A 27,013-nucleotide genomic window follows, 5' to 3' on the forward strand; every position below is an offset into this window, starting at 1 on the left:
AAAGACAATCGTGAAAAAAATTACAACTGTGTAACGAATTTTGACAATTATTACCGCGCCGAGCTTTTTGCTTTAGCAAATTTTCGAGCGATACTTCCAACTCGAGTATTCGCATTTTTCTCTCTTTAATTTCGCGATCTAATGGCTCAATCTGTATTAGACAACAATTATAAATATTAGCTTCAATTTAGAGGTTATTCTTTTAATTATTAACATCTTTTTTCGCGAGTACAAAAATAGAAGAATTGTAACCAGCTGTAACTTTTTTATTTCAATAATAGAAATCTAAGTACGTTCTACAAATTACAAGCTTATATCGCTTTGCCAGCGTACCGAGGTCATGTTTAATGTTTAACAATTTCAATTCTTCATTCTCCATATCGTCTATTTGCACTTTTAACTCTTGAATAGTCTTCTGTTTAGGCTCAATCTATTTATAAAATTATGAACTTTAGATATTTTGGGGCTGTCATTATAGACTGATAAACGAGTTTATTTTAAAGTCAAGAAGTTAATGTTCTGATTTAGATTAAGAAACACTTTTATTTTTATTCAAAGTGATGTTGCTTGTAACTCACATAGTATGAATGATAGAAAAATGCAATACATTAAATACATATTAAAAGCAGTTATTACGTTACGATAAAAGGAAATTTCTATTACCTGGTTCTTGAGTTCTGTTATTTTGAAGTTTAAAACAAATTTATACTTCTCCAATTCTTGTTTCTTTCTCTTCAATTCATATATTCTTTTCTCTTTGTCTTGAATTGTGCCATCTCTTTCACATATTTCTTTCTTTAAATCGGCAACTTCACGCTCCAATGTTGAAATAACTTTTTGGAACTGTTTATGTTCAGCTTTAATAAAAAAAAATATTATGTAAATATGTGTATTTGTTAAAAAATATTATGGAAACGGATAAGTCATAAAAATATCAAATAACACACTTACCTTTCAGTTGTGAGACCTGATGTTTAAATTCTTCTATTTCTTTATTGGCTGCAATCAATTTTTTCTTCATTAAACCAGTTTCTCCTTTAAGTCTCACATTAGCATCTTTCTCTTCCTTCAATTGGACCTCGTAAGCTGTCCTTATTTCAATGATCTCACGGTCTGCGTCTTCTTCTATTGAAGCTTTTATTGTCTCGTGTTCTTTAGTTGCCATATCAGCTTGTTCTTGAAGCTAAAAATGTACGTCATTTGTATTCCTTTGAATTTTTAAGTGCACCAAAGCACTTACTTTAAATACTTATATCAAAGGATAGGCGGTTTTCTTACCTCTTGGAAAACAAGTTCTTTTTCCTCAAGTTTTGCCTCAAACATTTCATTGAGTTCTCGCAGCGCTTCTCGTTTACTTTCTGCTAATTTATCTAAAAGTGATTCATACTCTTTTCTCATTCGAGCTGTTTTATCTTCCAGACTCTGAAATATTTGTATTGTTTATTTAGATGCAAAATTGTACATTGCGTGTTTGTATTAGGGACGATTATTGTATTTACCTGATATCTGTCGTACTCACTGATCAATCTGACATTAAAGTCTGCTTCTAATGTTTGCAGAGTCCTCTCATGACCTGAACGTAGTTTTGCTATATCTTGTTGTATCATTCCTATTTCATGTGTATGCTCGTTTTCCATTGTCTATAAAACAAGAATATATTATATTGTTGATTAACTAAAATACTTTTGTTAACCAAATATTTTAATATTGAAACTGAAAAAGGTGCTTCGTACTTCATTCTTTTCTTTCAGTTCTTCGATAGCGGCGCAGTAACCTTCGTGAACCTCTTTCAGTTTTTCAGCTTGCGTAGCTTCAGCCTGCCGGAGCTGGTATGTGTGTTCAGTTTCAAGCTCACTCATTCTGGTGCTCAGTAACTAAAAATAAGAATCATTACTATAGTTCAAGGAATGCTTATTTTGTATCATTTTATTTTTTTTAAATACGTCAGCTTACATTAATGCTGTTAATTTTTTCTTGCAAATCTTTTTTACTTATCAATATCTCTTTGGAATACGCGAAGTCTTTATCTAAAGCGATGGCTCTACCATCTGCGTTGGTGAGACGCCATAAACAGATGGACGCGTCTTCGGCGACGGATATAAGCGTTTGATCATCGTAAGCCAGAGCGATGCTTGTAACCTTCTTGTTATGCATGTGGAACTCATTGTAGATGGCTTTATCTAGGAGGGGCAGCTGAACCGCCGTTACACCTCCTTCTCCTCCAGTGATGAAGAGCATCATGTCAGAACGTGAGAGAATAATCGTATCCAAAGGGCAACCGATCAATCCCAAACTCCTCCTTATTGTGTTCGAACCTATTTCTTTGATTTCGCCATCAGTTCCTACACCGTACGTAGTTTTTCCATTGCTGAAACGAACAAAGTCTACTCAATGTTTTTTTCAGTATGTGGATTAGTAAAAATACTAATATTCTTTATTCATTGATTTTAATATATAATCTTGTCTATTTAACAATTATAATGATACGGGTGATTACTTTTAATATTAGCAATACCAAACCTGTTAACCGCGCAGGCGGTAAATTGATTCGTTTTAAGGATAACTTCTCCGATTCGTTGTCCAATAGACATACTCCATTCGTAGACTGCGCCTTCAGTACCACACGATACTAGAGTGAGATCGTTTGCAGACCAGGCGAGACAAGTTATCTACAAATAGATAGGATATCAAAACACTTCACAGTATGACAACTAAACTCTAGGATATTGGTTATATTGTTTTATACTATCTGTCTTATTATACAGTTTTAAGCAAGCCCGAGAATACTCATCCCACGTTCAACCGGTTGATATCATATAACAAGAACAATGCAATTCGTTTACTTACAAGACCGTTGTGCCCCTTAAGATTGAACACATTTTGAAACGACACAGAAGAGAAGACCTGTATAACTTGTCCATTCACCGCACCGAACAGATGTCCGTTTGTACTGAATTTCGCTTGCTTGCAATTCCGTATTGGAAATTCGCGCATCACTTCGAAATCGTCGATCAGTACAACCATATAGCGTAGTTTATCCGAAAATCCAACTATGGCAAATAAACCTTAAACGCAATAAATAGACAGTCAACAGATAATTCAGAATGTGTCTTAAATATCTAATCAAATTATTTCTTACCAGTTGGATGAAGCGAGACACAATGAATCTCTTCCTGGTACAGTTTAATCAACTCAACATCGTCCGTCATGTAGTTCCAGATACGGATACTCTTGTCCTCTTCACCAGATGTCATAAAGATCGGCTTCCATGCGCACATAGACAGGGAATTGATACGGCCATAATGCATTGCTGGACCGAGTTCCATAAATGGTATTTCTGGATTCTAGATTTTTACACGAAACAAATAAGTAAAATGTTAACGAGAAAGTACTATGATATCTGGTATCGTTGTTTTAGCATTTTTTAACCTGCAGCATGTGTTGTCCAAATAGTTTGACGCTATACAGTTGTTTCCGTAGCGTGGTGATTAGAAGACTTTCTTGATTTGGATCAATTGTGACGTGCTGAATGGCGTCCAAGTGTGACCACATGGGATACTCTCTTGTATGTCTGAAAAGTTATAGCAATCATAGTAATAAAAGATTAAATTATTGAGATAATTATAATGAATGTAAACGCACAAAAGCAAGTTTTTGATATCTTTACCGGAAAATTTATTTTGTTAATATTTTCTACTTAAACATACTTGTATGATTTCTTAGAAATCCTGAAGACATTTCGTTTTCTATAGTGATGAATTGTTTCCTTCTCAAACATATGCACGTAACCGGGACCACAAGAGAAAGCAAATCCTGTGCAATAAATAGGATTTTATTTTATCGCCTTTTAAGCAAATACTAATTATTTTTTGAAAGCATATTTTATTGACTTCAAATTGTTCTCACTGTCACTATGAGGGGACTAAAATGTAGAATTTCATAATGATTTGGATTACTTAATTATCTTGAAAACAACTTTACCTTTTGGAAAATTAATAAAACATGTTACTGGGTAGGTTTCAGTGTCTGCGAACACTTGGTCACTGGTAGTATCAGGCTTACTGGCTGTACTAGTCTTATCACTTTCTTCTGTTCTGTAATTAAGAAAAGAAAGTTCCACTGTTAGTAGTGTGTTCAACTCTTTTCCTTTAATACATTTCTCTGACTGAATACTTTATTCTACTTATTACACATTATACTTACTCTGGTTCAACCTTCTTGATGGACATCTCCATGACCTCAAGAGCACGGAAAACGCAGTTCTGTCGCAGCTCTCCGTTTTCCACCAGCATGATCATGCCGCTGTCCGTGCCGAACATAATGCGGTCCGGATTCAGCCACATGCAACTAGTTATGTTGATCTACAGATACAAGTAAACGACATTCATCTCCATTCCTTATCGTCTACTTCATAAAGAGTTCATACTAATGCTTAGAGACGATTTAACCGAATGACTATGGCAGTTAGAACAATACTTACATAAGTCCTATTTTATAATACGGAAATGTTAAAGCTAAACATTACTAACATTTTCAGCTTTACACCATCCCCATTGACGCCACACGGTTTCAGCCACGTTCATAATACGGAATGTGTACGGTCCGGTTATTACGACCAATGTTGCGTCAGAAGGATTACATTGTACCTAAGCAAAAATTGCCAGTAAAATAATAAGCATTAGAGCTATTGCCTAGTCGTAGGTTGAAAATAAATAAGCTAGACTTCACGACGGAATGAAACTACTGCAATTTCATTGCCCTATAATTGATAAATTGCTATTAAACTATGTAATGAAATATGCATTTGCTTTTTATGCTATAAAAGTTAAAAGTAGCACAATAAAGTTGTTTGCTTATTTTAGAATCAAAATCGCAAACTGATATCATAAAATTAAGCTATTATCAAATAAGAACAAGGAAGTATGAGATAAACGCAAACAATATAGAGTGAAAATATTACGCTTTCGACGATTCCTTGTCCGCTTGGGTTTTGGGCTTTGGCATGACTTTCGACTTTTCCTTTATCCCAGTTATAATAATACAAATACCAATCCGGCTCGCCAGTTATCGCGACCAGATATTTAGAATCGTACGTGAACTGAACGCACGCAAACTCTCTAGCAGTCGAGTTCTCGAACGGTACGGTTAATATCTTGCGCCTTTTGTATGTGGTCAAGTCGTAAATTGTTATAATAGGCTTTTGACCTTCCTCGGCTATTTCATTTAGTGCGAGCCATCGTCTGAAATTTATAAAATTGATGTTCCTTTTCATTTCTAAACTATTGTGATAAATTGTTAATAAACGAAGCCTGGCTAGTGATATAATTAATATTCGCAATCTTTGTTGGAGAAAAAATTCACCTAAAGACCTACAATTTTGCTCACATTCTCATTTATTATTTATTAATTTATGATTAAGGAGTAAGTTCAAATCTTATTGTTTCCAGAATTATGTGTTCACCTGTTTGGAGCAAGGACCATTGATTTAATAGGTTTATGTTTATCTTGAAGACGAATAAACTTTTGTTTCTTTTGTAAATGATTGTGAATAACTATAACTCCTCCTGCAGGATAAATTATCTCCGAATCACTTAGGTAATGAACATTGTACCTGAAAAAAGAAAATAGTTTTAATACTTAACACCATAATTTACTCTGGTTAAATGACCTACGAAAAAAAGTTTTTTTTTTACAGAGGTTACAAATTTCTCTATTATATTTACTCTTACTTAATGTGGCAAAGATTTTGTTTAATAATGTATAGATTTCTAAAGTGTCTTAGGTGCAAAAACTTACTGTATGTCAGTCCGTAGTCCGTAAAAAATACGAGCCGCGATAATTGGCGGTGTATTGATTGCCATCTCCCCTAGACTACAATTCTAGATTTGTAAAATATTAATAAAAAACTTAATATAAACTACTATCTAAGGTTCCATTACGTTTATTTTAATGTTATGTCTCAAAACTTTTATTAATCTTTAAGATCGATGTGTACGTTTTGGATAAACATCAAAATAGTTGCTATGGAAACTCGGAATGTCAAATTATGAAGAAAAATTTAAGAAAGGAGGTAAAACGAAAATTATTGGTTTTTAAATTTCTTTTAATAATAACGAAACAAAATCTAACAAGTGAAAGAATTGTAACGTACTATTTGTACAGCTATTTTCTTTTACAAATTGTATAGAGTTAAAAACTTCGGTCGATTTGAGAAGGAAAATAAATTGTAAATAAAGAAGAGAACTAGAGAAAATTGTTAGTATCCAACAAAATACGCATTGTTAGAGTTAAATTCAAGCATTTAGTGTCTGGTTGGGATTGGCGCTCAATGTCATCCGTCGCGGCGCATCCTCTTTGTAATGTCCGAGGTAAGTCGTCGCTTCCTTCATAATCCAGCGCATGCGCATGACAGCTAACAATACCGAACATGCATACATACACGATATCGTGATATTGCGACTCAAAACAATGGATATACACAAGTTCTTTTAAAATAATTGTTGACTATTATATGTGAGCGTAAGCGTAATTTAATGTTTTTTGCACTTTGATCCTAGATTCTACTTTAATCGCTGAAGAATCAACTTATTACGATCGGAACAATTTACTCTGAAAATAAGCAAAATTCACACAAAAGTTTATGTCACCGTATTAATAAAAGTAATGTAAAAAAAAAAGAGAAAGTAGGTTGCGAATAAACAAAATGTGGAGAAACTAGACCGATTTAATTGTTACGCAAAATCTAGACTTTACTAATTAAACGTATCTAATTGGTTCATAAACGCGAAAAATTTCTCGGAACATTGGTCTTGCAGTAGAATAAAAAATTACAGAACTTCAACTACTTCAAGTAGTAGCTATACCGGACATTAGGTTTTTTTACATTTTCGTTCTTTATTTTTTCACTAGTAAAACCTACAAAAATAGAAATCTCCATCCTTAATGTCCATGCAAATAACCACTTTAATAATAGCAATAAAAATGTTACGGTTGATTATCAAACTCTCTTTATGTGTTCTGAAATGTGCAGGAAGCGTCTGTAGTGAATATAAGGGCGCTCATCTGATTGTTTTTTTTTCATCATCATCGCTCTTTAGGTTATATAAGTTCCGAACTGTGTACGAAGGCTTATTCTAGTAATATTTTATTTTATTTAAGTAAAAGAAAACAAAAACTATGAGATGAATCTATAAATTTTTTAACCGTTACTACCGTAACTAAGACAATAAAGGTTGCTGGTAACCCGAACAAATAAATACATTTTAGTGCTTAAAGATTATGCTGAAAGTAGAGGGTACTATAGTAAGAAGATACTGTTGAACATTCATTAGTTTATGTCCTAACAATTGACCCAGTCAGCGAGCACACAGCCGAGCAATTGGTGCTTCACAAGCCGAGTTTTCCCAGGCGGTTATACACCTCTGACTGAGACTTCAAGAAAGCAAAGTAATCTTGAGAAGTGTTGTCTTGTTTAAAATTCAAAGAAAGAGGTGAATGACCTTACGGTGTAGTTGTTCATTTGTTTATTACGTCTCCTAACTAAAGGAATACAAGATTAAACCCACAGCTATATGATCGGATCTCTGTACTCTTAACTTTTAGGCTATAAGCGCTTCATATATCTAGAAGACTTAATTTGGGTTTACAGTAAACTTCCTTGGTCTATGCTTTGACGTCTTTTAACTTTTTTGATGTTTTCCGTTACTTGGTACTACAATGCATGCTCGCTTCAGTCAAACGACAATAAACATAAAGCAAATTGTGTACCAAATGAGGTAAAAAACGTAATTTGTTACAATCCACTTTAATACAAAGTCTTTGTGATATAAATATTTTCCTTTTTAGACATTATAAGAAAAATAAAATGTAAAAGTACGATGACTAAGAGTTTCGTGTTACGTTTTGCAGTGGGCAGTCAGCCAATCGCGTTCATCTAACTCAAAGGAAAAAAATCGACCCAAATTAATGTGTTACGGTACAGGCGCAGGTCACCGGATCGATATCAAACATAACACGTCAATAACAAACTAAATTAGACTCCATTTTTCTTAAATGAACACATACAACAGCAATACATCTACCTTATTATCTTGCGAAGAATAAACGACAGATGGATTGATGGAAAATAATTTCAAAGAAGTAGATAATTATGACTATTTTCTTGCGATGTTCCAGGTGTATAAATAATATTAAATAGTAAACAAATTCATTCTAACAAAGTGTAGACATAAAGCTGTTTTGAAGACGCAACATGTTCGTCTTGTGATTGTATGTCATTTTAAAATAGAGCGCGTCAACAATGCAACGGTAACGAGCTTTTTATTGTGCGATCATGGATCAATAAAAGACTTTTATAATCCCAGACGACATAATCTACGAGCAGCTGTCGTCACTAAATACTTCCTTCGTTACGGGAAACGTATTTTATCACAAGGTCGAATAAATGATTATTATAATCTCGGTATAGTCTTCTCAATCCACACGAATCATCTTGTAAGTCAGAAAAATCAATAACAAAGTAAGCAATTACGTAATACTAACTGAAAAATGTTATAGTCTCTTATTAACTAAGTATTTCAAGTCGCACCTTGAAATGTTTTATTAGGTTTACTTGGCCTTCGCCTTTCGGTGGGTGACACGTAATATGTACTTTGTCACCTGACGTTATGTACATATTAAACAACTGACGTACGATATTGCATTAACATTTTCTTTTTGGTCATTTTCTTTAATCCAAACAAAATGAATAGAAAGGTTAACAATGTAAAGGCAATAAGTTTTACTGATAATAAGGTCATTTGGTACATTATGATTGCAGCAGTCATTATAAACTCGTCGACGCGCAACGGAATGATTAGGACAATAAAACATCTACCGGTGCAGTACACATTTGCTCAAGATGCAACAATGCAAGCGATCGCTTGCGCTCACGCTGACGCGGTAGCGGGTGAAGACAGTGCCGCGGGGCGATTGCAGCCGCCTCCAGTCCGCGAGCCCGCCACCACGGCACGCCACGCTAGTATGCCGCGCGCCGCCACGCCGAGCGCTCTGACGCTGAATCGACTTCTAATAAAACAAACAGAGCTATTATCTCGCCGCGATAACGACACTATATCAGTTCGTGATAATTTACCAGAGTGATAACAGATAAAAAACGAAGTGGACGACGCCTGCTTCGCTGTGCCCCTGTTATGTAAAAGTTTTACAATCGGAAAATCTTCGGAGTCGCAACTATGACGACGATGGCGGGACCTCGGAAGACAGTCTCGATTTATGACTATCCTGAGCATCTGAACCCCTTTCGGGAGGAGGATAACCACAACAAGATACGTTTCTGGACGATCGGACGTAAACTAAGTCGATCAAACAGCATCACGTTTAAGGACATAAGAAATTCTTGGTAAGTTTAAATACTATGACCTATACTTTAGTTTTTTTGTTACACCAGTATGATTGGCTGTATTGTTTTGATACGATGTATAATGTTATCATTTTGCGCAAGTCGGACGGCGATCCGGGAACAAACCCCGCACATTCTGCGGTCTCGCGCAGACCGCACGTCATAAAGATCAGAGAAGGCGTTCATTGATGAAGTATTCTTTGTTTATTGTACAATGTTAATACAACGGCATCTAATAAATAGAAAGATCGTAATATCCGGCTATTAATAGTCAATGTTCAGAAGCCCATGCGTCATTCGACTATCTCAAACGCTGTTGTTTAATTGCATACTGCGAGCTAGTGATTGGTTGTGCATGATAGAAATATTTCCTCCATTAAAGCATAGATAATTAGACTAACTGTAATATGTAAAGCAAGCATGTATCTCTATACAATACCTATTAAAGATTATACTGAGTACTTGATATTTTCTCCCACCATAAACAAACTTTTTTAATTCTTTTAATGGAATGAATATTATTAATTATCTTTACAAATTTACATAGTCACTGCATTAAAATAAAAATATACTTACCAGGTAATTTTTAAGAACACTGACACAAATAAATTCATGTAAATAAACACACTCACGCTGATGACTCGTCTTGTGGGTAGCGTTTTATTCCATTTGGCACCTGACATACCCTGCCACCATATCAAAGTACCTACAACATATAAAAAAGGCACTTGAATAAGCTAAAGATATTTTAAGGATAATATCTTATCGCAGTTGTATACAATTTTGTCTTTTTCCTTGTATATCTTTTTACAAAATGACATCAAAGTGTTCAAGTCTAAGCAAGGTCTTGTGAATGTAAGTATTTGAAATTCGTAATGTTTTAAAAATTTAAAACTTTAAGATAGTTTTGTGTATTATTTAATACTTTCGTCTTTATAATAATTTCGCTTGATAAAGCCATATTTACTGTCTACCGCTGCGAATAAGATAATTGTTTAAATATTTTTATAATGACGCCAAATTTACTTTATACACTATCCTTTCATTTGTAAAGATTAATTGTTAGTAAACTTCTGTCATTTAGTTCCTCCGATTCTGGCATTCTTGGTTACTATTGAGACCTAACAATGTTTTTCATATGTTATTTTATTTATTTCCTTAACACAAACAATCGTGTTTTTTGTTGGAAAATTTTGAATTCAGGTTTTGAATACTAATTATTGTTTCGTCACATTCTCAATTCGATAAATAGGTTAATGACCTTAAGTTTACAAAGTTATCGAGTACGTACGATTCATTGCAGTCTTATATTTTATTTCAATGGTTCCTTGAATTTTTAATAGTAATGTAAAACCCTGTTAAATGTAATGTAAACTTTGTTATTCTTCTTGAAAAGTGTGAGATAATTGGGTATTTGAACAGTAGCAAATCACGGTTATATATCAGTTTTAATTAAGTAAATAGATTTTGAGAGAGTAATTACCATTAGGTGCTCTACCAAAACTTCATTACTTCAATTCTATATTGAAATAATTACGAAAGTAAATTACACTTCGGTTATTTTCTTTATAAAAAGACTTATATGCCTTATCCTTAATCACCAGCTTCATCTTTATTTTAAAAATTACTAAAATAGGTGCGTAGGCATAAAATCAAACATCCGAAAGTTTTTTTACGGAATATTCCTTTAAAAAATCGTTATTTTATAAAGGCATTGTTAACACGATGACTTCGCATGTGATTAAAGTACTGGCCACTCAAGACGTGATACAATTCATTGTGACAATGTTATTGCGTATGAAGGCACTCGCCGTACAACGTGTGTGTCAAACATTTAATTGCTGGGATGCAAAGATCGCAATGACTCATAAAATCCCTTGCAAAACTTGTTTATATCGATAATTTGAGTGTATATGTTAGTTATTACGATTTGACGGTTAAAGTGAATTGTAGCAGACAGTGGAAAAATACTTGTGGCTTTCTTTTTGTTTAAAATATATTGACTTTTGTAGACTATAGTTTTCTAAGACAAAGTAAACACGATTAAACAATAACCTTTGACAAAATCAAATAAATAATTTCAGTTTTCAGTTTCAACTCAATTAATATGACACTTTTACTTAATTTTTTAATTAACTGCAGCAATTAACCGTGGTAGAAATAAAATTTATTTTGTTATGGCAGTATATTGTGAAATAATTTAATGAAACATTGCTTTATAATATTGTAATAATACTTTATAGTGAATAGAAATTGTTGCATTTCGACGAGTTAGCACAATTTTGTAGCGATTTCTAAGTTCGCGTTGTTCATGTAAATTGTCCAGTAACACGATACCAATACCACGCCGGTTGACTATGCGGACTTTACTCGACATTTTGCCATTCAGTAAATCTATAGTCACACTTCTTCGTCACATAAAATTCGAGCCTACCCTGAAGCAAGGGTGACTAGGCCTTAGTAAACCACCCTGGCTTTGTGAGGGTTGGTTGACTTGCCACACCTTTTAATTTCTTCGCAAATATATGATTTTCTCCTAGAACTAAAGTTAAGGAACGTAAGCATACAACAATGACTTTTAACTTCTGGAGTAACAGGACTTTTGTGGTATAGTTTGACATAAAGGAATCGGTTTAATCACGGTTCTCGATGTGTAAATATACTCTTTAAAATATGACGTATTTGACACATCTGTTCTTGTCATTAAATTATGTACAGTCTTATCAAAATTCTGTGCGAAACCCTGTGGTCTTGTCGCGTGGAATGAGTGAGCGTCAGTTTATTTATAGAGTTGAAGTCAGTCCTACTGGCCATAAACAAAGTAATGACGTATGCGTATGCATAGTAGGTAATTGCTGGAACTCTGGTTTAATAATTTAAATTAAAAACATTTAAAAATAATCTCAGTATGTCATGATCGAACTTTAAACATGAGAATCGTGAACTCTTGCGCTGCACACTGCGTTCAAAAGTTTTTATTTAGGTTGCCCTTGTTTGTTTCTAAATACTTTCTTTCTGTTTGCACGATCGAAACACTTGTAAAAACATGTTGTTATTCCAATCAGTATCTTTGCAAAATACATTTTTGCACAGGTGTTTTCTACAGCTCCAACCCACGGTAAAAAAAAACTTTTGCTCCAAATTCGGTTCTTGACCCTCATTTTGTTTTTTTTTCCACAGTAATGAAAGAATTAGCTTGTCATCTTGAATCAATAACAAGTATCATAGCTGAGATCAATAAGAGAATACAGATAAACTATTAAGACATATATTTTTTGTGGTTAAATCTGTAAAGTCATCGCTCTTGTTTCGGAGTTTAAAGAACAATTTTATGACTAAAAATTTATTTATAATAATAATATATATATAATAATAATAATAAGCCTTTTATTTCCATATTTACATAGTTTTTATAATTTTATTTTGTTAGTATTGTTAGTTTTACGCTTAATTTTAGTTATTAGTACTGTTAGTCCATTATATTTAATATTAAATATGGATCCCTCTTTGGGTAAAGGCCTCCTCCATCTTCTTCCAGCCTGTTCTATTCTTGCTGAGCTTGAGCCAATCTTTCCCTGATACTTCGGTTATATCATCAGTCCACCGCTTTATTGGTCTACCAACCTTCCTTTTCCCCGCTGGCCCTTTCTATCTTGTAGTTTCTAGTGTCCATCTGCTGTCAGACAATCTTGATATATGACCAATTTTTATTTATAAAATTTATATTTAATCAATTTCTATTTAATAACTTAAACATCTACATAACGTTGTAATATATTATTTTTATATTATATTATTATAAATTGTGGTTGATATTTAAATATTTCCTTATCAAGGTAACGAGACCAAACTACCTACTTTCCTTGTGCAAACAACGGATTCACTCGTAACATAATATTGAACATAATGTTCACTCACCACAATTATAAATATGTCAGATCACATTAACAATGTGTACAAATTGTTTACAAAGGAATTCTGATGCGATTATACTGGAATAATTATGAACAATTTCATGAAAAGAAGTAGCCTAAATAATTTCCTTGATTTGAGGTAGAATTAGTTAAATTATCTGTGCTGATTTGTTTTTATATTTTTTCAATTTTTACCTACGTACCTACCCCACTCATAGTCTCTACCTAGTCCTAACTCTGGGTATAGCAGTCTAGGACATGATTAACACTGCTGCAATCCGACGAACTCTAGCCAATCTAGGCTGTCACATGTCCCTGCTAACCAATATTGCGTCAATTGACAACCGAATGTCACAATCGAGTATTGCGTCATTACAAACTATTGTATCTTTCATTCGCTTATGATAAAATAATATATAATACTGGCGGTCACCCGTGATGTCGTCAGAATTTAAAAAAAAGAGATCCTTAATATGCCGGCGTGCATCAGCTACCTTCCTGCCCAATACCGTCAAAACCGTCAGCCGTTCCGTAGATCACCCGGAACTAAAGCTGCTTTGCGGACAAATATACAGACAGAATGTTTGTACAAATGTATGGATGTTTGTTAGAAGGTATCTCCAGAATAGCTGCATGGATCTAGATGAAATTTATTGTGCACGCATGACACTGTATGGTAGAACACATAACAAACTTTTTTAATTTCGCAGGGGCGGAGTTGCGTGCAAAAGCTAGCTAACTATACGCCTTATTGTATTTTGCTAATTTTGGTATTATTTATGTATTGTAGTTAATGTCTCTAATATGCACAATTGATGCTCACAACTTTCTTCCTTTTTTTCTCTCGCTAAACCAAACATATAATAAAATAGCTTGACTCTGGTGAAAAAATTCACATGACTTATCTTACCTTATCGTTTTTATCATGTTAATTGAGTCATTAGTCTGATATAATAGTTTACCTAAACTTTACCGTATGAATTGTTTGTTTTTCTGGCCAATGAACAGTATAAATAGTATATTCGAAATTGCTGTATTTAATCGATAAAAACAGATATTGCAAAAAAAGATGTTGCTGGCAAATATCTATGATACAGTCATACATTGACCTACTTGAACACACTTCTGGAGAATTCAGCACAGCATGCGATTAGATATTGTATTACTACATATTTTTGTTAGGTTATTTTTTTTTGCTATGAAATATGTGAGATTAATATAACATCGCATTTTTCTCAAATATATTGATTAAGTTATTGAAACAACTTTGTTCTTGAAATTATTAAAGTAATAAAATCGGAGCTAGAACTGGAAAAAGAAAATAATATTTAATTCACTGGATTCAGTAGGTGCAATAGATCAATCACGGTATTGGTAGAGTCATCTTAGCACCAACTTATAAAACAGAGAATTATTTTACGAAACATATTGTGAGTACTGGCCGTACAACAAATACCCTTTTCCGTTTAAATAAAAAAATGTTTCTTTTTTATCCGGTCAGCAGTATTTGCAGCCAGTCTGAGTGACACGCCACCAGTACATTATCGGCGAATCGTCAGGTGAATGACCTGTCCGTCTCACCGCATAATGTTATTAAAGAATTGACTTCAGTGCAGGCACCTAAGCTTATTTAAAATAACCGATTGCCGTCTTATTCACAACACTATAGATTTAACTTAAAGGCAACTGCTTATCGCCCACGTTTACTTCGTACCGGGTTTAAAATACTCAACGATTTACAAAGTTACTGCCACACACAAAGATAAGTATCCTCCTTAGTAAACATTTTATTTGAGATTAGTTAGAATAGTCAAGAATGTTAATGTTGTTGTGAATGTTAGACCCGCATAAAATGAAAAAAAAATGTCCCTTTGACGTTTATCATATTCTTAATATATTACACTTAAATGAATTCATTAATCAAAGTTTTCCTTCAATTAATCGAGATTGAATTACAACAGCTTATATATAAAATGCGCAATAACCTTCACACTGCTGCATGATATACTTTTACAATTTATTACAGTCAATTAGGCGGTGTGCAAATGTAACGCGATATTACCGCCAACTCAGCTGCAGCATCCTCCATGCAAAATCATCATTGATCGTGTTCCTTCCTACAATAGCCATTTGTTTTGCTTATTAAAATTTACAAAATATATTATCGTATACCGCATATTGATTGAAAATAACAGACAGAATGTTTCTGTACAAAGCGAACACTAATCTGAAACATGGTAATAAATAATTGAAGTCCAAACGCTACGGTTGTGATCGGTCGATAGCGTTAGTTGACCACGTGACTAATACCAGAGGATGGCAAAGTTCTTGAATATTACTAGTAGGTAAGGTGAAAATTATCTTATGTACAAATTTAATATAAAAAATGTAACTGCAATTTCGATGATATCTTTTGAAGCATGAATGATTCTAGGTGTCGTAAATCTATATAACGAAAGGTAAAATATATAATTCGCCTTTGCACAATATTTTGTTCAAGAACTTTGTTTGAATGTATACTCGACTTAAATAGCCGATGATGCAAACAATAGGCGAGTGGAGACCGTTCGATCATAAAACTCAGACCCTGTCAGGTGTATAAATTAAATACATTACTACAAATACTAATTTACAAGCGCTGCACAATAGACGATATTTCAAAACATTTGTGAATACTAAACGCAATGTTCGTAACCTAGAAACTAAATACCTTGATTGAAGCCCTTTGTTTTTAAACTTTAACCATTTTAATAACACGGATTACACACGTGATCAATTTTAATTATGACCTGTTTTTTTTTAAGTAATGACAATTAAAAAATATAAAGGCGTGTAATTTTTGTAAATTGAAGACAAATAAAGTCTAAATATGACCACTATTAAGCACAAAAATATGCAAAAATGGGTACGTAGAGTTGCGGATAAATGTGCAATAAAAAGAAGAAAGTTTAAACCATAATTTCGGATATTTTCATTTTGTATTTTCAAATGATTAATTATAATTTGAAAAACGCGAAATTAACCAGAACTATAGTATTAGTATAACTATAGATATACCGTATCCTTACAGAAATCTGTTCTGCACATCTGTTCTAACCTCGCCCACATATTAAACATCAACAATTTTATATCTTTTCATACGACCTAATATAAATATTATCCTCACCTGATAAAAACGACTTGGACAAGGTCAATATCGCTGTAAGTTTGTACAAGCTATCGGTACGCTGATAAACCCGTTTGAAATCCTTTTCATCCTAACATAATGTCTACAGATATAAAAAAAAATAGTTTCAGTCTAGTAAGTAAATGTATTATATATTATCCTATGTGCATAAATGTAAAGATATTATGTTTACAAATGAATGCATATAATAAAATACTTGTATACACTTTGATTATTGCTTCTTATCAGTATATAGTATCAGTTTAGGTTATAAAAAAAAGTTAATTAGGTCTTGTGTAGTAAAAAACAGACATAATTCAAGGCAGATTTCTACTGAATCTACTTCTACTCTATGATGGAAAAATCTAGAATCGTTTTTATCTTGTTTCTTTTTTGAGTAATTATATGCAATACCAATATCTTTGTTACAACCTATATCATAAAAGATAAGTTATATGTAATGAATGAGCTCATAAAAAGAATGTGAACTGAATGTGGGTCATGTACATAGACGCCATGATTGTTCAGTTAGAACTGCATTAGTGTATTCATTATCACCACCTGAGCACACAATGAAGGTCGCGACCTCTTTAGTGAATATCCTTAAACTACTCCTCTTAGAAATAAAACTGTAAAAGTTATGAAAAAATAGAGACCAATATTGATATCTCTAATATTCTATGAAACTAATTATTTATCCATTTTACCATTTTATAACGTGCATTTTTTAGAGTTTTTTATAATATAAAGTGTAAATCTAGCAATCGGTCACCTGATAAAGCTTAATACACCTAAAATACGCATCAGCAATTACTTTAAAGTTTCAGTTTTCTTTCGGCAAACCGACTTCTTCTTATTCTTATTTTAATATTAAATTATCTCGAAACACAACATATTAAAAATATTAACTTTCAATTACTGATATTGAACAAGATATAATTCAGCATTCAGTCTTTATGAAATGTAATTGTAGTACAATTAAGGGCATTGTATTCATTCATGTAATTCGCCCAACTGTATCGGTTCCCATGACGTACGGGAAGGATAATATGAGGAATTTCCTTCTACAGATCCGTTGCAACTTTTTTGATAATTCGATCTAATTGATCAGAAAATGTTCTAATATTCTGATATAATTTATACGGGTTGAATAAAATTTGTGCTACATCTTTTGTAAGGGAATTAAGCCTTTAACTCTAAATAAAACTATTCATCATCATCAGCTCACTATACGTCCCCACCGAGGGGCTCGGAGCCTACCCTAAGTTGAGGGTGATTAGGCCATAGTCACCACGCTGGCCCAGTGCGGGTTGGTTGACTTCACACATATCTTTGAATTTCTTCTCAGATATGTGCAGGCAAATCACGATGTTTTCCTTCACCGTAAGAACGTCGGATAAATGTATATATGTAAATCGGAAATCGAAAAACACATTGGTACAGGACCTGCAGATTGCAAGTCAAGTGCTTGACCACTCAGCCACCGACGTTCCACTAACACAAAAAAAATACAGAACGCATTTAAAAACTTTCAATAGTTATTAAATTAAAGTCGAAGTTTTTTGGATTTATCTTAACTATTTATATTGCTATATAGAGTAAACAAAAATATATTTGAATTATGTTTTGCATTTTTATCACATATATCTTTATTTAGGTAGAGTTTCGCGCGAAACAGTTGGAATCGTTCCAAGTGTTGAATTATACAATCAGTCATCAATGAAAACACGTATTACAATGTTGCTATTAATCTAAATACATTTTGATCCTGTAAACGGCTGATCCATTTGTCAGCGCTGAGTGGTCCAGAGAGGAACACCCAGCAGTGAGTGAAACTTTATCCGGTCAGCATTGCAACACTCTTTATAAATTTTTTCTGTTTCTTATTAATGTTATGTTTTATGTGTTATTTCTTTATAATTATTTTTGTGCTGTTTTTTGCTTATTGTGTTTTGATATTGGAAGGATTAAATGTTATTTTATTTTATTTGTCTGATTTTGTAAAACTCTAATAAGTTAAATATTGTAAATCTTAACGAATGACCTACATAATAATAGATCTTTTAAGTTGACTTATTTTCCTATATTTACCAAAGTTTCTTGAATTAACAATGTTCTAAGAAGCTAAGAATATATGCAAAGTTATTAAGCTTTATCATTTTGCTTAGCGTTTCGCGCTATAAAATTAACACAATCTAGAATTTATGTCAAGCGCAAACATAACACGGTTCAAGATCGGGTCAAATGTTGACTTATCCTAAGACCTAGACAATAAAATTATACCCGACCACTCACACTAATGCAATCTCGCATTATAGACTTTTGACCCTAAACAATATTGCAGCTATCGGAATGTTTGTTTAAATTAACTATTATTTTTTATACAATAAAGACGACATAAGGATAAATGTAACGTTCTGTTCGTGATCGTTCAGTTGCCAACTTTGAGAAGTTGACAAAATCTAGCGTTAACCACAATACATTTGAACCTATCTATGATTTTATACCGCCAAAACACCTGGTAGAGATGTCAAAATGTTTTTGTACTTTCAACAGCAACAGTAATATAAACAGCTACGCATAACATCGTAAAGGTATGACTGGTCACTTCTCATGCGTCGTTTGCTCTCGTTCAAATGGAATCAAGTGCACTTTCATTACTTCAGTTGCGCCCACTAACATCCTATACCGACCGAAATATAAAATATTTAAACGATTTTTATACCCGGAAGCAATGATACAAGGAATTTATTTTAATCATACAATGACGTACTGTATTTTAATAATAGAATAATGTTTATGGAAAATAACCGGAAACATAAATCTTTATTAAATAATATAACTTTATGGACTGTTTAGAAATCATATAATAAGCCAAGTATGCTTTTCGTTTCTGCTTGCATTGTTTCTTATCATCTTTTTCGTCTCATACGTCTTATATATTTTGTAAGTACATTATTAATTTATGAAATTGATTACAAATTAAATTTCTATTTTCAGGTCATTAAGATCGTTTATGAAGAAAGGAAAAAAAGAAAAATCAGAAACTAAGCCGAGTCAGCAGAACGGAGAGAGCAGTCCTGTTGTCTACAGGCGGGCTTTGCAATGTAATTATCAACATTTTCATCTGATATTAAAACCACCATTAGTTTATCCTACACCTAAGAATGTAAGGAATTTCTTAATGAATTTACTCAGGTCTAAAGGACAGCTACTTAATCCTTATAATAAATCATGAATTCTTTATGTATTCGTGTTAATTTTCTTTGTATCATTGAAGAAAAAAGTGGCGATGTTATTAACTACACACACAGCTAGAAGCGATGACATTAGGTACTTTTTAATATAATAGAAGAGGACTAACAGATTAAAAATAGGTATTGACTTTTACATAAATTACGTAGAAAAAAATTACCGTTTACCACTGAGTATTATCATTGTTCTACATTCATAATGAATAATGTATTGAAGTAAGTAAACCGATGACGCGAGATGAAACCAAACAAATATAATTATATCTACCTATTTTCCATTAAATAGTTGCGTGATATGTATAAATAAATGTATTTGGAAATATGTTTGAATTCAAATTTTAAATCATACAGTGGTTTTGGTGGTAGTCGACTAAAAATAACGCGCTTATTACAAACATTGACATATTTTCCTTCAAAAATACTAAAACGTATTCTCGTTACTGATTATTTCACAAAATTTAATCTTCGAGAAACGAACTTTCTAGTCTGCAATTTGTGTCGATAAAGTGATTAAATAAATCAATTGGGCGGCTCAGTCTGAAGGAAGGTCATTTGGAGAACGCCTGTTACTGTTTAGTCATAATAGAAATTTCAAACACGAAAATCAATACCGAATACTACATAACTTTGAGTGATAAGAAAGAAGAATTACACATAAATAAAACAATCCGCCGTATCTTGAGAATTTTTGCCATTAGGAAACTCTAAATTAGAATTATTGTATAGAAACTTATTCTCTTTCTAAATTCTGTATCACACACAAGTGTCAAGTGACTTGAGATTTACTAATGTTCTCAATTTTAAAGAAACAAAGTTATTTTGTCAGTCAATTTTATCAAGAATGTAAATCCATGTTTCTTTTTGTTATTGTGTGACCTCGGCAACCATCCTCCGATAATACATCTTGTTAGCCCTAACTTCAGTAAGCAAAAGTATGATTTTGTTATAATCAGACTCATTGGCATCAACGGGCGGTGGTGCGGGCGTTCGCAGCACAGTGGGCTCTCCGGAGCGCACGGACCGGTACGTGTATGGAGGGTCGGTGACGCCACTACCGCGCTCACGTTTCCAGGAGCGCTTGCGCAGCCCCAGCCAGCATGAGGTCAACTCCATCAGGTACACACATTTCTCAATAATGCATATAAGGTCGATTGAGAATTAAAAACTTTTCCGTTTTCAATAAAGAAATATTTTGTACAAACGTTCAATCATGTTGGGCCTTTAAAAAAAATTGCAAGAATAGTTTTCGTTTTAGTATGATGACTTGTAATATCTCTTTTTAATTGTTGTTTTAATTGTTCAGTACAACGCCGCGTATGGCCCGCAGCGATATAACGGGCTCGCGGTTGAGCGTGGAGAGCACCAACCCCTTTGACGAGTGCCCCGTACCGCCGGTGCGCGCCTCACGTCGCAAGAAAAAGCGCGCGCCCCTACCACCGCCAACTGCTGCCATTTCTCCTGACGTTACGGTAGTAATTATTCTTTAGGCCTTTTGTTTTCTATCTACAATCTGATTGATATTGCATTTCAAATTATGAGGTATTTTAACTGTGATTGTTTGATGTTACAGGGGGAACAAACAGAGTTAAGAATAACTGAAATGGACGACCAAAAAGAACAAAACAAAAGTGTTGATGACGAGATAGAAAATGTCAATCTGAATATTGAACTTAAAATAGTCGAAGATGAAGATGTTCAGAACAGAAGTATAGAGACAAGTCCTACCACAGTCGAAGAGATAACAACAACTACAGTTTCAGAAAAACTCAACGAAACAGAAAACACAATCGAAGCTACAAACGAACAACTGAACGGGAAAGATGATGAAATGACCATAATAAAAAATTCCGATTCTGAGGACGATATATTGAACAAAGTTTCATTTCCCAAAATTGATATAAATAAATATAGAAGAAATTCAAGTGTTAACGAAGACGATATCAGATTGCGGCGAGGTAACCTAGAAGACTTCCATTCGCTATCCAATAAACGGAGCAAAAGTTTAACTAATGCTCTCGACGGATCGTACGTGGCTTACGATATAAATTTAAATGAAGACAAAGGTCAAATCGATGAGAACAGCAATGAGGAACCTCAGAAAGTGGTTTGTAAACTTTACGACGATCCAAGAAAGCTTAGCATCGATAAATCTATTTCGAGTACAGAAAATGAGTTTATGGAAATTGATAAAGCCACAAGAGAACTTGAAAGAGAAATCAGTAAACTAAATTCGGCTTTACAAGAAGAAGACATTAATTTGCAAGGAGCGCGTCTGTCGGTCTCTGATATAAGAAGGAAATTTGATAAACCTGATGTTTCATCACCAAATCCAATACCAAAGCCACGAAGAAGTCACTACGGCGATACACAAACCGCTAACGGAAATATTCAAACGTAAGATATAAGCTGTTACTTTAAAATTTTAAACTGCTTTATATAAATGTTTACATTTGTAATTTTATATGATTGGATCTCAGGCATATTTATGACTACCCAGGACAATATTGTACATTTTGTATCTGCTCGTACAGATAATAATTTGGGTCTAAATCCAGTACTTTTCAATAACATATGGCAACACTATATAATTTAGTTACCATTTCATTTTTTGTTGAATACGAAAATATTTGGTAATCGAGAAATAATATAATCCTCTTATCTTATTTTAGTCATAAAGATTTTTTATTTAATGTTTTATTTTTGTACATGAGAATTTATTTATATTGCACATAGAGTATAAAAGTACTTTTTTTTATAAAGAATAATGTGATATTGTCCAAATTATTTATTTAAAAGAAATTTTTTAGTTACATATTAATTAAGTAAACAGTTTGGCATTATTTTTAGTGGTAAATATTTTACATAATGTACAAGATTCCTATTTATTTATAAGAGTTATATTTACATCGGGATTGCTATTTTTTTGTTATATGCCTGTTATTTAATAAATATTTATTCTTCACAAAGTTTTTAATTTAATTTTCCTTATTCCAAATTGTGTTGCTGTAAATAAAACTAAAAATATATTTTAATTTTTTAATAATAAATATGGTACATTTTACCATAAACAAAATAGAAATCCTTATACTAATAAATACAAATATGTATGATTTATTACACATTTAATATTAAAGTTTAAAAAAAAAATAACTTGTAGCTACTCGTTGCATCTTGACTGTTTATAAATTCGCAACTCGTCCCTTCTTGTATTTAATAAATCGTGGTAAATTAGATGTAGCAGTGGATACAAGAACTTTATATTCCTTAGGAAGTTTCCTTTGTTGTCTTGCCTAAAAACATAAATAAAAATTATATAACATACTTTATATTACAAATCTATAGTAAAAATTTTACTAATCTATCATGTCTAGGTAAGAATAGACTTCTTAGGCAATTGACTTTAAAAAAAAAGTATGAGTGTAAACCCACCTTATTCTTTAGTATAGGAGCTAGTATGGACAACTTTTCAACCAATTTAACTTTAGCCGCTAATTCATCAGTCTCATCTTCAGAATAAAGGTCTACTAATGTGTCAATAGCTTCCGCCAACACCCACACTTCATTCTCTTTATGTGCCTGCTCAAGAATGAAGTCCGTAATAGCACATATCACGTTTGAACTTGTTTCATTCAGTTTGTTTACGAGTAGTAATGCTAAGATTCCAATCATACGAATAAGATTTGATCTAATCTCTGGAACCTGACAATCTCTAATTCCTGTTATCATCATCTGAAAGGAAGTAAAGGATAGGTAATAAGTAAAAAGTGGTACTATTAGAGATAAGAGGTGTAAGTGAAAGGCACTGAGAAAAGTCTATAACTGGTGAACATGACAGCCTAACAATAAAAAAAAATTAGTAAATGACATTTTGTGAATTAAATGATATGATGATGAAGGGCCCCCGATGGGTTTGAAAATAGTGGGTGCTGACACAGGACAAATATATGCGACTATTTTAGCTATTTACATATTGGTTTATGGTAATGTTTCACGAAAGTTTAAATAATTTAAATGACATTTTATAGATACAACACAAAATAAACAAAGAAATTAAATAAAATAATTTAAAAAAAAAACAAACATTTTACCTCAATATCTGATAAAGACAAGTCTCTAAACAAATCACATTCTCCAGATTTGCCATTTTCCCTGAACTTTATTTTATCCAAGGCAGCTCTCATTACAGCGGTCGCAGACTCCAGTATATAAAGATTCTCTGAGCTCTCCTTGAACACCAGTTTACCAACATCTATCCATATCTTGTAAATACCATTAACACCACCCAAGTTGTCAATAGGTAGACTGGACAACATGTTGTTAACACACAACAGCGCTCGTGTTTGTAATGTATGTAGTCTGAAAACAATCATTCGTTATAAAAATACTCTTTACTACTAGGACAGATATATATAATGGTCGGTATATATAAATATTTATGACTAGGTCAGGTAAGGATATTCAGGTAAAGGATCAACAAAGTATAATTAAAAATCTACACAGTTCTTCATTTCTTGAGGTGCCTCTCCAACTAATGAAGCTTAGTAATCACTTCTCCATATTTCAACACCCATATTACAACAGTACAATCCTACACATACAAAAGACAGAGTTTCAGCAGTAAAAGATAAAAATATTAAAAGTAGATAAGAGAATTTAATAAAATTTCCAAAGAGACTTACTTTTTATGAAGTAATTTTGAGCCTTCATATTCCTTTAATATTAACATAACATTTTCTGCAGGTAACTGTGTACGTGCCCAAACTTTCTCAAATATATTCAATGAGATTAATGCTTCTAGAATCTCAGGTGGCAGCTTATCTTCTGCAAGAACTACTCCTTCTCCATTGCTGTCCTCATCATCTCCAACTTCATCACTATCTGATGATTCGGGTCCTTCCATTTGATCACTTGCATCTATTGAAGAAAAAGCAATTAGAAATAAGTATGGTTACTATCTTACTAATATTATAAATGTGAAAGTTTAGATGGATGTTTGAAGGTATCTCCAGAATGTTTAATTGGATCTGGATATAAAACATAGTCTGAAAGAACACATATGCCACTAATTAAGTTTTTTTTCTTAATTTCATGCAAACAGAAATGCAGGCCGCTGCTACTTCTATTATAAAAGAACAAGTTTTAGATTAGTGTACTAGTGTTAAAATAGTCATTCAACTAAAGGACTTTACTTACCATCACAGGAACATATATTTGCTATAATCTCAATTGACCTTTGTTGTGCATCCAAAATTTGCGACGCTGACTTCAATTGATTGTCCAACATCTGGGCATCTTTTCCTTTAGGTGGCTCAAACTTGCCACTACCATCATTTAAAGGCACAATACTAGAGAGTTGATTACAAACTAACCTATGATCAATTGATAATGTCATGGCTAATATTGAAACTATTAGATTTATAACATTCACTGGTAAAACGGCCATATTACCACCGCAAGTGTTAATTATTACTCCAGCTGATAAAGTCCTTATCAACAATATTGATGGATCAGTATCTTCTATACTCATAAGCTCTTGCAATTGTTTTTCACATGTTAACTTTATTTTTTCCATAACATCGGGATTATCTTCAACAACAACAAACAAACATTGCAGCACAGAAGAAACAATGTCACAACCGAATGTAGCTATGTCCAGATACCTCGGAAGCAAGATACTTAAAACTCTTGATTGTCCTAAATATTTTACAGCCAATTCTGGAATTTTAAAACAGAAAAAATTGTCATTATAAAATTTGTGACTAAGTGTTTTACAGAAAGAAATAATATATTTACAAAAATTACCTGAACTCTCACACAGGTTTAATAGAAGATTTATGCATTGAATGAAAGTATCAACATCCTCCATTTTTGTCTTAGAATTATTATCCGGGGTCCAATTTTCAGCATGCTGTAAATAATAACAACATAAATTAAAATTATTTAAATTATTAAAAAACCAAAAAGGTAAAACTGGATATGTTACCATATTAAGAATCAAATTACCTTATCAAACCAACATATTAAAGGCGTCATGATGTCTTGTTCCATCAAAGAATCACATACTTCTAGCTGTACTGCAGAAAGATTTCGCAATGAACCTGCTGCAGCATTTCTGACTGATCCAGCAGGATCCAATAACAAAGGCGCTACAGCTTTAACTACTCCTCGTTCTATCGCCTGCTCTATATTTTCGGGACTTTCAATAATAAACGCAAAGGTTTGCAAACCGCAGTATTTCTCTTCCACATTTGCCGCCTGTAAAAAAATGTAATTTATATCTCTTAGTAAATTCTAATAGCACATGAACGAAAAAAGAAATCATGTGCATGTGTCGAATAATAACTTATTATTCAGAAAATAGTAAGAACTTACTTGTAGTTGGTCCAATATTGTTTGTATCACATTTTCCTTTGAATCCACCGGCAGTTCTTCATCGGAAACATCTGCGACTATATTATTTTGAGCTTTATTTGGCTTACGTTTCCTAACTTTTCCCATTGTGTTACCGGAAAATTATATTTTTTTAAATAATAAAAAAAGAGAAATAACCTTAAACCAACGTGACTTTATATCATTGACGTTTGCTTTCAATGTGACGATTTTGACAATTGATGGCGTACATTTTTTCTTGATAGTTAAACAAAATGATTTGTGAGTATTCAGCCACAGGATTACATGAAATACTTAACTACTTTACTAAAGTTAAATTATTTTACATTAAATATGGACCGACCCGACAATATAAACCATTACGTAATACTAATTCTTGCAATAATATGCATTACGTAGGCATAGGTTTTGAAACACATTGTGCATGTATTATATCACTTCTAATTAAAAGATTTCCTTTTATTAGATCAAATGATTTTTAATGAATATTCCTTTACGAACAATTAAAGTTCTTTAGTGAAAAACTTTGTTTGTTACAGATTTACGCAAAAATGATGGCAGATGGCGTTGTTATAATTTAATTTAGATAAGTTTTAAAAATGCTCACGAGGTCTTTACTGAGTTGAACCAAAATTAGAACCTTTAAGGTACTATTTTTTTTTCTTTTGACCGGGTATATTTTAAAAATGGCGGATCACCCTAAACTGAGTTCAGAAATCTTCTAGTTTTTCTATTCAAGCACTGGCAGCTAGCACTACCTCCTTCTTACTTTGAATAAATGCAAAATTATTAGATAATACATCTCCCGAACATACTGTGCAAAGAGATTATTGAAACGGTCCTTTTAAACATTTATTGCAATTGTTTAAAGTTTACTACATTTTTTATT

The 27,013-nt window shown here is 32.8% G+C and overlaps 3 protein-coding genes across 6 annotated transcripts in view; 1 reads left to right on the plus strand and 2 right to left on the minus strand.

Moving 5' to 3' along the window:
* Window positions 1–5,969, minus strand: part of tous (testes of unusual size) — an 8,300-nt gene extending 2,331 nt beyond the window's left edge. The window contains exons 1-18 of one of the 3 annotated variants that reach the window (XM_013322008.1): window positions 5,797–5,969; window positions 5,462–5,611; window positions 4,961–5,240; window positions 4,530–4,646; window positions 4,204–4,361; window positions 3,982–4,094; window positions 3,708–3,813; window positions 3,430–3,571; window positions 3,140–3,344; window positions 2,848–3,065; window positions 2,521–2,669; window positions 1,954–2,368; window positions 1,734–1,874; window positions 1,500–1,640; window positions 1,279–1,422; window positions 952–1,183; window positions 664–857; window positions 55–151 (exon numbers count right to left, since the gene is read on the minus strand). In XM_013322008.1, the coding sequence (XP_013177462.1) occupies window positions 55–151; window positions 664–857; window positions 952–1,183; window positions 1,279–1,422; window positions 1,500–1,640; window positions 1,734–1,874; window positions 1,954–2,368; window positions 2,521–2,669; window positions 2,848–3,065; window positions 3,140–3,344; window positions 3,430–3,571; window positions 3,708–3,813; window positions 3,982–4,094; window positions 4,204–4,361; window positions 4,530–4,646; window positions 4,961–5,240; window positions 5,462–5,611; window positions 5,797–5,861 (3,067 nt within the window). In that variant the 5' untranslated portion in view covers window positions 5,862–5,969. Of the gene's footprint in view, window positions 1–54; window positions 152–333; window positions 431–663; window positions 858–951; window positions 1,184–1,278; window positions 1,423–1,499; window positions 1,641–1,733; window positions 1,875–1,953; window positions 2,369–2,520; window positions 2,670–2,847; window positions 3,066–3,139; window positions 3,345–3,429; window positions 3,572–3,707; window positions 3,814–3,981; window positions 4,095–4,203; window positions 4,362–4,529; window positions 4,647–4,960; window positions 5,241–5,461; window positions 5,612–5,796 lie in introns of all 3 variants that reach the window. The other 2 variants (XM_013322007.1, XM_013322009.1) reach the window with 2 other exon arrangements.
* Window positions 5,970–8,874: 2,905 nt separating this feature from the next.
* On the plus strand, window positions 8,875–22,670 carry LOC106124592 (uncharacterized). 2 transcript variants are annotated; one of them, XM_013321432.1, is made up of 5 exons: window positions 8,875–9,400; window positions 19,481–19,587; window positions 20,688–20,850; window positions 21,038–21,203; window positions 21,305–22,670. In XM_013321432.1, exons 1-5 carry the CDS (start codon window positions 9,234–9,236, stop codon window positions 22,130–22,132), a joined length of 1,431 nt encoding a protein of 476 aa, XP_013176886.1. In that variant the 5' UTR covers window positions 8,875–9,233; the 3' UTR covers window positions 22,133–22,670. The 2 variants fall into 2 exon arrangements, with proteins under 2 accessions (XP_013176886.1, XP_013176887.1); XM_013321433.1 differs by lacking the exon at window positions 8,875–9,400 and adding an exon at window positions 10,180–10,255.
* Window positions 22,671–22,837: 167 nt separating this feature from the next.
* Window positions 22,838–26,336, minus strand: LOC106123930 (HEAT repeat-containing protein 3). Its single transcript, XM_013320346.1, has 8 exons — window positions 26,107–26,336; window positions 25,738–25,989; window positions 25,537–25,642; window positions 24,928–25,449; window positions 24,414–24,648; window positions 23,823–24,090; window positions 23,164–23,463; window positions 22,838–23,024 (listed from the first exon to the last, which is right to left on the minus strand). Exons 1-8 carry the CDS (start codon window positions 26,230–26,232, stop codon window positions 22,914–22,916), a joined length of 1,920 nt encoding a protein of 639 aa, XP_013175800.1. The 5' UTR covers window positions 26,233–26,336; the 3' UTR covers window positions 22,838–22,913.
* Between the last annotated feature and the right edge of the window lie 677 nt (window positions 26,337–27,013).

Source organism: Papilio xuthus, unplaced genomic scaffold (genome assembly GCF_000836235.2).
Source record: "Papilio xuthus unplaced genomic scaffold, Pxut_1.1 DF825946.1, whole genome shotgun sequence".
NCBI classification, from domain to species: Eukaryota; Metazoa; Arthropoda; class Insecta; order Lepidoptera; family Papilionidae; genus Papilio; species Papilio xuthus.

Excerpts from the sequence above, each read along its gene's own strand:
- LOC106124592 (XM_013321432.1), top strand. The coding sequence starts at position 9,234 with ATGACGACGATGGCGGGACCTCGGAAGACAGTCTCGATTTATGACTAT. Across the intron at positions 19,588-20,687 it reads CTACAGGCGGGCTTTGCAAT|ACTCATTGGCATCAACGGGC; the intron begins GTAATTATCAAC and ends TGTTATAATCAG. Across the intron at positions 21,204-21,304 it reads CCATTTCTCCTGACGTTACG|GGGGAACAAACAGAGTTAAG; the intron begins GTAGTAATTATT and ends TTGATGTTACAG.
- LOC106123930 (XM_013320346.1), bottom strand. The coding sequence starts at position 26,232 with ATGGGAAAAGTTAGGAAACGTAAGCCAAATAAAGCTCAAAATAATATA. Across the intron at positions 25,450-25,536 it reads AAACCTGTGTGAGAGTTCAG|AATTGGCTGTAAAATATTTA; the intron begins GTAATTTTTGTA and ends TTAAAATTCCAG. Across the intron at positions 23,464-23,822 it reads TGTCTTTATCAGATATTGAG|ATGATGATAACAGGAATTAG; the intron begins GTAAAATGTTTG and ends ACTTCCTTTCAG.